General features: G+C 41.5%; 1 protein-coding gene across 2 annotated transcripts in view; it reads right to left on the bottom strand.

Moving 5' to 3' along the window:
• Window positions 1-497: 497 nt before the first annotated feature.
• The window catches only part of ZNF30 (zinc finger protein 30), a 30,388-nt gene continuing 16,788 nt past the window's right edge, over window positions 498-14,097 (bottom strand). For both annotated transcript variants that reach the window (XM_066242826.1, XM_066242825.1), the window contains one exon: window positions 498-3,641. In XM_066242826.1, the coding sequence (XP_066098923.1) occupies window positions 2,014-3,641 (1,628 nt within the window). In that variant the 3' untranslated portion in view covers window positions 498-2,013. The remainder of the gene's footprint in view (window positions 3,642-14,097) is intronic.

Raw genomic sequence — 14,097 nt, 5'->3', positions numbered from 1 at the left:
TGTTTGCATAGTATATCTTTTTCCACACTTTCACTTTCAACCTGTTTGTCTTTGGATCAAAAACCCAAACTAAGTTCCCTGTGGATAGAAAACAGTACATTTTAGGCCCTGGCCAGTTGGCTCAGTGGTAGAGCGTCGGCCTGGCGTGCGGGGGACCCGGGTTCAATTCCTGGCCAGGGCACATAGGAGAAGCGCCCATTTGCTTCTCCACCCCCCCCTCCTTCCTCTCTGTCTCTCTCTTCCCCTCCCACAGCCAAGGCTCCATTGGAGCAAAGATGGCCCGGGCGCTGGGGATGGCTCCTTGACCTCTGCCCCAGGCGCTAGAGAGGCTCTGGTTGCTGCAGAGCAACGTCCCGGAGGGGCAGAGCATTACCCTCTGGTGGGCAGAGCGTCGTCCCTGGTGGGCGTGCCAGGTGGATCCCGATCGGGCGCATGCGGGAGTCTGTCTGTCTCTCCCCGTTTCCAGCTTCAGAAAAAATACAAAAAAAAAAAAAAAAAAAAGAAAACAGTACATTTTATTTATAAACCCATTCTGTAAATCTGCTTTTGATTGGGAAGTTTAATCTCTCTAAAAGACTGAGACCTAATAACAGAACTATAGAATGCTTCTCCCCCCACAATATCTCACCACCACATTGCTAAAGAGCTATTTACAACCATTACTTTTATGCAATATATGTCCGACTATCAAAATCACAAGACATACTAAAAAGGCAAAAATCACAGTTTGAAAAGATAGAACATGAATTAAAACCTGACACAAATATCACCAGGGATGTTGAAATGATCATATCAGGAATCTAAAACAATTATGATCAATACACTAAGATCTCTAATAGATGAAGTAGACAGCACACAAGAAAATGGTCAATGTAAGCAGAGAGACAGAAATTCTAAGGAAGAACCAAATAGAAATGGTATAGATAAAAACACTGTAACAGAAATAAATAATGACTGATGGACTTGTTAGTAGATTGAACATGGCTGAGAAAAGAGTCCTCTGAGCTAGAGCATATATCAACAGAATACTCAAAAAGCAGAGAGAATAAAGACTAAGATGGAAAAAAATAAACCCCCAAAATCCAAGGACTTCAGGACAAAAATGTCTTGTTTTTGTCTATAAAATGTCTCTTTGTTTTGTCTCCAATTATGTAATATACACATAATGGGAATAATAGAAGAGGGAAAGGAACAGAATAAGTATTTTAAAATATAGTAACAGAATTTTCCTAAATGTCAGACACCAAACCACAAATCCAGAAAGATCAGAAAGCACCAAGCAGGATAAATTCCAGAAAACCTACACCTAGGCATAGTATTTTCAAGCTACAAAAACAATAGATAAAAGCTTCTGAAAGAAGCCAGAAGGAAAAATACCCAACCTCTAGAAAAGCGAGGTTGGCTCAGCGGTAGATTGTCGGGCCAGCACGTGGAAGTCCCAGGTTTGATTCCTGGCCAGGGCACACAGGAGATGCACCCATCTGCTTCTCCACCCCTCCCCCTCTCCTTCCTCTCTGTCTCTCTCTTCCCCTCTCGCAGCAAAGGCTCCATGGGAGAAAAGTTGGCCCGGGTACTGAGGATAGCTCCATGGCTTCTGCCTCAAGTGCTAGAATGGCTCTGGTTGCAGCAGAGCATCGTCCCCTGGTGGCATGCAAGGTGGATCCCATTTGGGCGCATGTAGGAATCTGTTTGTCTGCCTCCCCCCGGCTTCTCATTTTGGAAGAATACAAAAAAAAAAAAAATACATGTAAATTTCATGGTATCAATGCTGTAAGTATGAATGTTTCCCATCTTTTCTGAATTGGCCACCAGTATGAATATTGTGCTATGTAAACACAAGAATGATGAAGGCTTTCTATGTTATATCTTGGGTTCTCTAATATAAAAAGAAAATATTTTCTAAAGGCTTATCAATATATTTTATATTCAAAAGTTTCTTACCAGCATGAATTCTCTGATGCTGAACAATGTTTGAGTCACAAAAAAAAATAACTTCTAATATTCCTTAAATTCTTAGAATTTTACACTAATATGATTTCTCTGATGTGCATTAAGGGCTGAACTATATCTAAAGGCTTTCCCACATTTTTTACATTTAAAGGGTTTCTCACCAGTGTGTATCCTCCTCTGATGTTCAGTAAGGAATGAATTAACTCTAAAGGTCTTCCCACACTCCTTACATTCAAAAGGTTTTTCACCAGTATGAATTCTTTGATGTTGAATGAGGTAAGAGCCAGAACTAAAGGCCTTCCTACATTCCTTACATTCATAAGGTTTCTCACCAGTATGAATTCTTTGATGTTGAATGAGACAAGAGCCAGAACTAAAGGCCTTCCCACATTCCTTACACTCATATGGTTTCTCGCCAGTATGAATTCTCCCATGTTGTATAAGGCATGAGGAACGACTGAAAGTTTTTCCACATTCCTTACATACATAGGGTTTCTCACCAGTATGAATTCTCTGATGTTGTGTAAGATGTACACGCACTCTAAAGGCCTTTCCACACTCCTTACATTCATAGGGTTTCTCACCAGTATGAATTCTCTGATGTTGTGTAAGATGCACACGCACTCTAAAGGTCTTTCCACACTCCTTACATTCATAGGGTTTCTCACCAGTATGAACCCTTTGATGTACAGTAAGGTGATGGCAACTAATAAAAGCCTTGCCACATTCCTTACATGCATAGGGCTTCTCACCTGTATGAATTCTCCCATGTTGTACAAGGTGTGAGGCACGACTAAAGGCTTTACCACATTCCTTGCATTCATAGGGCTTTATCCCAGCATGAATTCTCTGATGTGTATTAAGAAATGAACCAAGTCTAAAGGCCTTTCCACATTTCTTACATTCAAAGGGTTTCTCGCCAGTATGAATTCTCTGATGTTTAACAAGGGGTGAGCTAGCACTAAAGGCCTTCCCACATTCTTTACATACAAAAGGGTTTTCACCAGTATGAAGACTCTGATGCTGAATAAGTTTTCCATACACTACAAAAGCTTTCCCACATTCCTTACATTTATAGGGTTTCTCACTGTTCTGAATTCTTTGGTGTTGAACAAGGTATAAGCTACTATGAAAAGCTTTTCCACACTCCTCACAATTATAAGGTTTCTTACCAGTTTGAATATTCTGATGTACAGTATGCTGGTGGCTACTGCTAAAGAACTGTCCACACTCTTTATATTCATATAGTTTCTCACTGGTACTGGTATTAATTCTTCCATGTTTAACTAAGGCTGAGACTCTAATAAAAGCCTTATCTCTTTCCTTACATTCATAGGGTTTTTCAACAGCATGAATTTTCTGATACTGAAAGAGATATGAAAAGGCACTAAAGGCCTTCCCACATTCCTTACATTTATAGGGTTTCTCACCAATGTGCAACCTCTGATGTACAGTAAGTTGATGTCCATTACTAAAGTTCTTCCCACATTCTTTACATTTGTAGGTCCTTCCAATAGAATGTATTCTTTCATGTTGAACAGGCTTTGCACCTTGACAAAAAGTCTTCCCACATTCCTTACATTCACATGGTTTCCTTCTATTAAGACAACTCTGATGTTGGGCAAAAGATGTACATTTCTCATAAGTGGACATTTCTTTATAGCTAATTGTCTCATCCTTCAATTGAAAATCTGAAAAAAACAAAAACAAAAGAACAAAATGATTTGTTTTCGTCTTTGATAAAAATAGATTTCTATGAAAGGAAAGAGACCAATTGAAATTAATATCCATTAGAAATAAATAACTTAGGTAATACTAAAATACTGTTAGATTCTTAAAAAGGTTCAGGAGGAATGCAGAGATTAATGAGAATTTATGTAAAACAGTAAGGATGGTGCTTAATTAGGTTTCATTTCTGATATGTAGGTGTGGCTCAGAACCTTAAAAGAACTTGTTAACAGATGTTGTTCAAGAATCATCTCAAACCCTCTGAATCATAATATATGGGGGAAGTTCCTGGGCATTGATGTATTTAACAAATGTTTCCAGTATAGTTAAAATTTTATCCTCTCCTGTGGCTTCGCTTTACACTTAGAATAAAATCCATGTACCTTACCATGAATAATATGGTCTCTGCTTATGAATCAGGCCTCATATCAAGTCATAATGTCCTTTGTTTTCTATTTGCCTCTCTTCCCCATTTTCAGCATCTGGAATGTGTCACAAATTCTCTCATCTTTTGGTTAAAATCCTTTGGCATGTATTGTTTGCAGACTGGATGTTTCTCTACCTTATACATATATATGTTTAAGGTAAAATGTCAATGTAAACTGCTTTGTCTAAGGATGTTTATGCCTTTACTTTCTGTTCTAATGCTTAATTCCTGTAAATTCTACCTGTTTTCAATTACATAATTATTTTTCTATAAGATTTTTAATTTATTTCTCCCAAACCTATCTATGGTAGAAAGTATTTTGGCCTTTATGACCTTTGCTCTTGTCATGCCTATAAATATGTTGTATCACATGGCAAAAGGTATATAATTAAGCTTAATAATTAGTTGATTTAAGATATAGAGAGTATCCTGAATTGTCTGGATAGTTCCTTAAAAACAGCTTTCTCAACAAGACAGGTAATAAATGCTGGAGAGGCTGTGGAGAAAAAGGAACCCTCATCTACTGTTGGTGGGAATGTAAAGTAGTACAACCATTATGGAAGAAAGTATGGTGGTTCCTCAAAAAATTAAAAATAGAACTACCATATGACCCATCAATTCCTCTACTGGGTATATACCCCCAAAACTCAAAAACATTGATACATAAAGACACATGCAGCCCCATGTTCATTGCAGCATTGTTCACAGTGGCCAAGACATGGAAACAACCAAAAAGCCCTTCAATAGCTGACTGGATAAAGAAGATGAGGTACATATATCCTATGGAATACTACTCAGCCATAAAATAATGACATCGGATCATTTACAACAACATGGATGGACCTTGATAACATTATACAGAGTGAAATAAGTAAATCAGAAAAAACTAAGAACTATATGATTCCATACATAGGTGGGACATAAAAATGAGACTCAGAGACATAGACAAGAGTGTGGTGGCTACAGGGGGAAGGGGTAGAGGAGGGGCACAAAGAAAACCAGATAGAAAGTTTTGGAGGACAATTTGACTTTGAGTGATGGGTATGCATAATTGAATGTCAAAATAATCTGGAGATATTTTCTCTGAACATATGTACCCTGATTTATCAATGTCACCCCATTAAAATTAATTTAAAAAAAATGAATAAATAAATAAAACTAAAAAACAAAAACAAAAAACAGAGCTTTCTCCTGGCTCAGGACAGAAAGGAAATCAGAGACATTCAAAGCATGAGGAAAGGACTGGCTGACTGCTGTCTTGAAGATGCAGGGAGCTACCTGGAAAACATGAGAAGGAAATAAATTCTGCCAATGACCAGTTTGCCTGGAACAGAATCCCATGCCCTAAAAGTTTCTATCATAGCCACCCGGTGCTAAACTTGACCTACAGACTACACAATAATAAAAGAGGTAGTTTTAAGCTACTAAGTTTGTGGTAATTTGTTGTATAGCAATAAACAACAAATATACTCCTCAAGAGCAGATTCAACTCCTGTTTCATTCAACACTGAATTATAACTCTCTTTTAGCATATACTAAGAATTGATTACAAAACAAAACAAAACAAAAGCCAAATCCCTACACAAAAGAAATAAATTAGGATATTATTAAAAGACAATGTTATAAAAGTAATTCACTGATAATACATTAATATAAAATATGGAATCCTTGAAGAAATAAACAATTTTTTTTTTGGAATGAGGCAGGAAAGGTACAAGATAAGTTGCAGACCAATGCCAAAAAGTAAGGACTATTTCAAAAATTCAAGGGTTTGTCCAAGAAACAGAGGAGACTGAATATGGGCTCTGTGTGGCAAGCACAATGACAAAAGCAGCACACAAATGCCTCTTTTTCATTATACATTCTGAATCAATGATAATAAAGGATGAATACATAATAATTCTTGTGAGGAAATAGAAAAATAATTTTTAATCTTCAGGTTAACTACTCTCCTACTTAGAAAATATTTAAGTACTAGTAAAAAGAAAAAAAAATCAAGTAATTCCTCTTCCCCTTTTCATTGGAACTGTTTCAAGATAATCAAAAAGTACAACTAGTTTTAGAAAATCAATAGTAACAAAATATCTTCCTATACATAATGCTATCTTCAACTTTTTATTTTATTGGGATGACATGGTTCACCAAACCATACAGGTTTCAAGTGTATAACTCAATATAACACCATCTATATACCACATTTTGTACACTCCTACCCCACTCCTAAAGACAATCTCTTTCTGTTCCTACCCCCCCCCACCCCGCCTTTGCCTTCCTCCCCCTACCTCCACCCCCTTTCCCTCTGGCTATTGCAATCCTGTTGCCTGTATTTACGTGTTACGAACATGTTATGGCTAATCCCATCACCTTCTTTCACCCAGTCCCCTCAGTGCACCCCCAACCCCACCCCACTGCTCTAATTTTTAAATTTTTTCATGGATTGATTTTAGAGAGAGAGAGGAAAGAGAGAGAGACAGAGACAGGAAATCATTCACTTGTTGTTCCACTTAGTTGTGCATTCATTGATTGCTTCCCATATGTGCCCTGACTGGGGATCAAACCTGCAACCTTACGATTTCCTGATGATGCTCTAACCCACTGAGATAAAAAGCCAGGGCTATAATGCTATTTTTGATTCTGGTGAGGATTAACTATTGTTAAAACCATTTTATAACAGATTGCTAAACAAATGAATACTCCTTGATTAAAACCACACAGATTATTATTTAGTCAGAAAAAGAAAAATTAACTGAATAATGTGGGCTTGGATCAAGAGGTCACCGTTAAAGATGAGCATAACCAGATATCACACATCAGACAAAGTTGTTTACCTTTTTAAAATATTGCCAAGCTTTGTGATAAGCCCACAAGGGCATTTTGACAAAACGAGATCACTGAGATGGTTGCTAAAAATAAGTATTGGATTTGCACATACAAGTCAATTGGAAAACTGGATATGTTATCTCATTAAACAGAAAACCTGCTTTTAAGATGGTTTCTGTTTTTTTTTTTTTTTTTTTTCATTTTTTTTCATTTTTCTGAAGCTGGAAACAGGGAGAGACAGTCAGACAGACTCCCGCATGCGCCCGACCGGGATCCACCCGGCACGCCCACCAGGGGGCGACGCTCTACCCATCCTGGGCGTGGCCATGTTGGAGCCAGAGCTACTCTAGCGCCTGAGGCAGAGGCCACAGAGCCATCCCCAGCGCCCGGGCCATTTTTGCTCCAATGGAGCCTTGGCTGCGGGAGGGGAAGAGAGAGACAGAGAGGAAAGCGCGGCGGAGGGGTGGAGAAGCAAATGGGCGCTTCTCCTGTGTGCCCTGGCCGGGAATCGAACCCGGGTCCTCCGCACGCTAGGCGGACGCTCTACCACTGAGCAAACCGGCCAGGGCGGTTTCTGTTATTTCTTAGGACCAGTTTGGCCCATTCTCAGGGATAAAGATCCCTTCTCAGGAATTGAGATCTTTAGATAATTTAATTCAAAGAGATTAAAAACTGGGCCTTGATTGATGTCAAAAAATTTCAACCACCATCAAAGGAGATTTTTTTTTTTCCTGTATTTTTCTGAAGCCGGAAACGGGGAGAGACAGCAGACAGACTCCCACATGCGCCTGACCGGGATCCACCCGGCATGCCCACCAGGGGGCAACGCTCTGCCCATCTGGGGCGTCGTTCTGTTGCGACCAGAGCCACTCTAGCACCTGGGGCAGAGGCTGAGGAGCCATCCCCAGCACCCAGGCCATCTTTGCTCCAGTGGAGCCTCAGCTGCGGGAGGGGAAGAGAGAGACAGAGAGGAAGGAGAGGGGGAGGGGTGGAGAAGCAGATTGGCGCTTCTCCTGTGTGCCCTGGCCGGGAATTGAACCCGGGACTTCTGCACGCCAGGCCGACGCTCGACCACTGAGCCAACCAGCCAGGGAAAGGAGATTTTGGGGCTGCTTTCTTTTGCCCCCAAGTCTTTTGAAAACAGATAGAATAAAATGTTGCTTCGAATGGCTCCAGTGAGTCAAGTTTGTTTTTCAGATCAAGTCTAAGCCTCAAGTCACAGAGACAAACTCAATGCCTGGTTGGCAAAGTCCCTTCAAGTATCCTATAAAAAGGGCTGCACAATCCCACATATCCAGACATCAGTGTTCACATACCCAGATGTCTGTGTTCCAAAAATGGAGAAGCCTACTAACCTATTCCCTCATTGGTTAACCCCAGCAACTTCCGTGTTCTTAAACCATAAAACTCCATAAGCCCCACATTCAGTGCACAGAACCTGGAACCCAATCTCAGTGTTCTCGCCATCTGCAAAGCCTCAATAAATATGCCTTTGCTTTTTTATCCCTGGTCTAAAAATTGTTTTATAGCAGGAGACAAGAATCCAAACTCATCAGTAACATTTTCATGTAATGCTATACCAGAGGACCTCAAAATGGGAGCAATATATAGCATTGTAGTCCACATAACACTAGACCTGGATAATGTTAGAAAGGCACAGAACTCTTATCCATGAAATTAGATAGGCAATGGTTCAAAATAGATTCTGTTTAGAAAGAATACTGGTCATACTATGGAGAAACATTGCTCTCTTATGAGAATGTTGTACTCACACTTCAGAGGCCTTTTTGAGATCTTTAAGATAACCAAAATGATCCAGAAGACAAATAAGAAATCATGAAATTAGGTAATTAGGATAATTCTTCCATATCTGGTTCTGTGAACCCTTTGGATTAGAGATAAGATCTATTCTTTTGGTTAAATTTGGTACTGCTCTTTGATCCTGGCCTAGAAGCAGACTAGATATCCTATTCATAATCCTCTTCTTTGGATTTGTTTATAATGCAGCATTCAAATGTACAGTCTATAGACTTTTTATATTTTCTTTTTCAGTAGCTTACATTTAATATTATTCTGTATTCAATATTATTCTGTACTGCATAGTGGTTAGATAATCATATACTTTACAAAGTGGTCCCCTGATATTTCAAGTACCCAACTGGCCCAATACATAATTATTACAATATTATTGACTGTATTCCTTATGTTATAATTTACATCCCTGTGACTATTCTGTAATTACTAATTTGTACTTCTTAATCCCTCCACCTTTTTCACCCACCCCCTCAACTCCCGTCCCTCTAGCAACCATTAGTCTGTTCTCTGTATCTATGAGTGTTTCTATTTTATTTCTTCTTTAGATTCCACATATAAATAAATCATATGGTATTTGCCTTTCTCTGAATTTCACTTAGCATGATACACTTTAGGTCCATTCATGCTGTTGGAAAAGGTAAAACTCATGCTTTTTATGGCTAAGTGTTCCATTGTGTAAATTACCATAGCTTTTTTATTCACTCATCCACCGATGGGAACTTACTTGGATTTCTTCCAGATCTTAAATATTGTAAATAATGCTGCAATGAACATGGGGATGCATACATTCTTTTGAATTAGTGTTTTGGGTTAACCTGATCTTTTTTTAAAAAAATCTTTTTTATTTTACTTTTTTAGTTTGGTGAGAGGAGGGGAGGCAGAGATAAACTCCTGCATGCACCCCCACCAAGATCCACCTGGCAAGTCCACTAGAGGACAATGCCCTTCTGGGGATGTTGCTCCGTTACAACTGGGGCCATCCTTTAGTGCCTGACGTGGAGGCCATGGAGCCATTCTCAACACCTGAGGCCAACTTTCTCAAGCCAATCTAGTCATAGCTGTGGGAGAGGAAGGGAGACAGAGCAAGAGTGAGAGAGAGAGAGAGAGAGAGAGAAAAGAAGAAGAAAGAGGAGGAGAAGGAGGAGAAGGAGGAGAAGGAGAAGGAGGAGAAGGAGGAGAAAGAGAAGGAGAAGAAGAAGAAGAAGAAGAAGAAGAAGAAGAAGAAGAAGAAGAAGAAGAAGAAGAAGAAGAAGAAGAAGAAGAAGAAGAAGAAGGAAGAAGAGGAGGAGGAGGAGGAGGAGGAAGAGGAGGAGGAGGAAAAGGAGGAGGAGGAGGAAGAGGAGGAGGAGGAGGAGGAGGAGGAGGAGGAGCAGGAGGACGAGTGGAGAAGCAGATGACTGTTTCTCCTGTGTGTCCTGACTGGGAATCAAACCCAGGATATCCACACACCAGGCTGATGCTCCACCACTGAGCCAACCAGCCAAGACCCGGTTAATCTAAAGTCTTAAATGTTTTTGTGCAACTGTTTTCTCATAAAGTAATCCAAATAATCTAAATAAAATAAAGAATACAATACTTTTAGAGGTTGAAATGACTTTCATATATATATACAACCATGGCATATCCACTGGTGTACATTTAAATAATTATGTTCCAAGGAGATAATGGTCTATCTTCCAGGTAAGGCTGAAGAATGACCAAAAAGGAGATGGAGGAAACCAAGAAGTAAACCAACACGATTCCCTGTAAGTGTCCTACACAAAACCGAGACAAATACACTTCCTGGTGCCTGGCTTAACCTTCCTCATGTTATCAGGGCCCATAGGATCAAATTTTTGTTTTTCTGAGATTTTATTAAAGCAGTCCTGACTATATATAAGAATATTTTATGACTTCTATCCTCTTTCAAAGAGGATAATTTATTTTCAAAATAGAATAATCTCATTTTATCTTACAATTAGGTGGGGTTTCATTCAATCATTTAATAAAACTAAGATATACTATAAATAGCAATCATCTTATTTTTCCCTTAAGAATATAAGAGTAACATTCCCTTTTTTGGGAAACATTTTTCTGTTTCATCATCCAAAGAGTTATTTCATCCTTACTTGTCAATTATATCCAAATACACAAAAAAAGAAAGACTAAAATTAGAAAGGGGAAGACTTGCCTAGAAAGATGTTGCAGAGGGACTAAGATGGCGGCAGAACAGGGGAAAACTACACTACCTTCTCCCAGGATGTAACTAGAATTGCATGTATATTCAAGATCAGTCATCCTGAATATCCACCTGAAGACTAGCTGAAGAGGAGTCTTATAACCAAGGATTCACAGAAGAAGCCTCATCAAGACTGGCTAGAAGGTCAGAGATATGAGAAGGGCTATCCCTGCTCCTACAGGCAGTAGCTGAGGTTCCCAAGAGATATCTCAGCTGTGGAAGGGTTCACCGTGAGAAGTGTGGGGCCCAAACCTCAAGCTGGGATCCCCAGTCCAGAGCACCAGAGCCTGGAAGAGGTGCCCACATAACATTCAGCTGTGAAAAGCAGCAGGGTTTATGTGCAGGAGGAACAGATGGCTAGAGACACAGGTGTTCTCTTAAAGGGCCAATGCACAAAATTTTATTTGCACCCACTCACCCTGGGCTCCAGCAGAAGGAGAGTGGAACAGACTAAGGTTGCGTGAGGAGAGTCTGAGGTTTGTGGCTCTTGGGAAAGACATGGGAGAGGGGGGTGGGAGGGTACTGCCAGGATTCCTTTGCTGAGTCATTCTCCAATGCTGTAGCTGCCATTTTATTGGGTGGAGCACTCTACTCCATGTGGCATCAGCCTGGGGGAAAGCAATTGCCTCACCCTAGGAACTCCTACTCACCCTACACCGCAGAGCTTAGGCCCTGAGGAGTCAGCTGCCTTGGCCAAGGTGTAGAGGTCTGAACAGACTCAGGGGATGTCAGTGACTCAGTTGTCTGGCTTTGGGCCAGAGGCCATTCCCCCCACTTTCTGATAAAACTGACAGGTGCTTCTCCCTCATGGGAGATCCAATAGAACCAGCTCCCTGTCTTCCAGCAGACCTACCATCCAAAGACCCCATCCACCAGATTCCTAGTGGCTCTGTCCTGCTGAGGCCGGGGCAAAATCTGGGTCAGAGTGAATCATGTGGCTCTTTGTCAGGGGCCACAGGCACAACCTGCTCTGAAGCCTGACCAGTACTTCCCCCTCATGGGAAATCTACTAGCCACACCCTCCCAACTCTGCCAGAGGCTCTTTCAGTGACTGAACCCAATAGGCAGCTGACAGGTGGAGGCAGCTGGAGGCACATCTAGAAGTACCTCAGGACTTTTGCTGACCTGCCCCTGGGCCTGGTGCTGATAAAAACCAGCCTCGGTGCACAGCTTGGTCTTTCCTGCACACACCCAAGCCCAGGAGAACAGCCACAAACTGTGGATCACTTGAAGCTCCAAACAGGTTGCCAAGAGCGAGGCACAGACAGCATCTGACATTGGCCTGCACCAGACCACCAACACACCCAGGGGATAGATTCAAATATCAGAACAGGATCAAATAACTTTCACAAGCAGCATATCTAAAGGGTGATGGCTTCAAGCACCAAACACTGCTGAGTGAATTCTGCTTTGTGAGGTCAGCAGCTGCACAGCAGTTTGCATGCCATACTGGGAGCTGAGCCTCACAGTAAGCCAGCCTGAGAGGCGATCCCACCTACTGACCATCAAACAACAATCAAGTCTCAACTACAACAGTAGAACACACATAACCCACACAAGGGACACTAGTGAAGCACCTGCTTCAGGTGACCAGAAAGACTGTGCCACTGGGCCACGGAAAGCACATCCTACGTAAAGCCACCCTGACAAGACTGGGAAATGTAGGTCTACCACACAGAGAGGCAACCAAAATGAGGAGAAAAAGAAGTATGTCCCAAATAAAAGAACAGGAAAAAATCCAGGAAGGGAACTAAATGAAATAGAGGCAAGCAATCTAGTAGTTGCAGAGATTAAACACTGGTTAGAGGGATGCTAAATGAATTTAGGGGAAGAATAAGTCAATTCAAGAACTTCAACAAAGAGATGGTAAACATAAAAAAGGACATGAAAACCATTAAAAAGAACCACTCAGAAATGAAGACTATAATAACTTATATAAGAATACACTAGAAGCCCTGGCTGGTTGGCAGTGGTAGAGCATCAGCCTGGCGTGCAGGTGTCCCGGGTTCAATTCCCGGCCAGGGCACACAGGAGAAGCGCCCATCTGCTTCTCCACCATTCCCCCTGTAAAGCCAGGAGCCAAGGCCAGGGCCACTATCACAGCCGCCTGGCCCATGCAGGTTCGCATTGGATTCGGACAGTCGGTAAAGAAACCATGGAGCCAAAAACTGGTGGGCCATAGCCTTTAATCCTAGCTTGCACCCGGCGGGCAAGTAAAAATACACACTGGGCTTCAAAACCCAGTCACACTCAGTGCTCACAAAGCCACTGACTTATCCGAGTTTCCTAGAATCAAAGGTTTCTAGCTCACCAGCCTTATTCTCCTCAGTTCCCCATCTCCTTCCTTATCCCAGATACAAACTCTACACAAACTGGCATCTCACTCAGCACTCCACTATCTTGGCTGCTTCTCCTGGCCTACTCCACGTGCCCTCCTTCTGCTGCTGGCTCTACTTTCTCTGCTCTCTCATGCTAATCTCAGGAACCAAGAGCACAAAATCCCGTTTTGCTCCCACTTTATACTGTAGCTTCACAACCTCTAATCCAATATACAAAGTAGGGAAGTCTCCAACCCAAAGTCACCTTCTGAGGCATGATTGGATTGCACCACCCCACATCAAAAAGGGTAGGAAAGGCTTAATCCCAAAACCAAGCCCCAGGTTACAAGGATTCCGCCTGCCTTTAGCCCACCCCAACACACATTAATATCACCTGGGCGACGGCTTCCTCGTGTTATCTTTAACAAAGTGAACATAATACATTTTATCTGCCCAACACCCCCTCTCCTTCCTCTCTGTCTTTCTCTTCCCCTCCCGCAGCCAAGACTCCACTGGAGCAAAGTTGGCCCAGGTGCTGAGGATGGCTCCATGGCCTCTGCCTCAGGCGCTAGAATACCTCTGGTCGCAACAGAGCAACGCCCCAGATGGGCAGAGCATCGCCCCCTGGTGGGCATGCCTGGTGGATCCTGGTCGGGCGCATGCAGGAGTCTGTCTGACTGCCTTCCCATTTCCAACTTCAGAAAAATACAAAAAAAAAACCCAAAAAGAATACACTAGAAAAAATAGGCAGATTAGATAAAGCAGAGGGTCATATCAGCAATTTAGAAGACAAAGTAACAGAAAACACTCAATTAAAACAG

Source organism: Saccopteryx bilineata, chromosome 9 (assembly GCF_036850765.1).
Source record: "Saccopteryx bilineata isolate mSacBil1 chromosome 9, mSacBil1_pri_phased_curated, whole genome shotgun sequence".
Taxonomy (NCBI): Eukaryota; Metazoa; Chordata; class Mammalia; order Chiroptera; family Emballonuridae; genus Saccopteryx; species Saccopteryx bilineata.
This window is presented reverse-complemented; position numbering and strand designations above follow the sequence as displayed.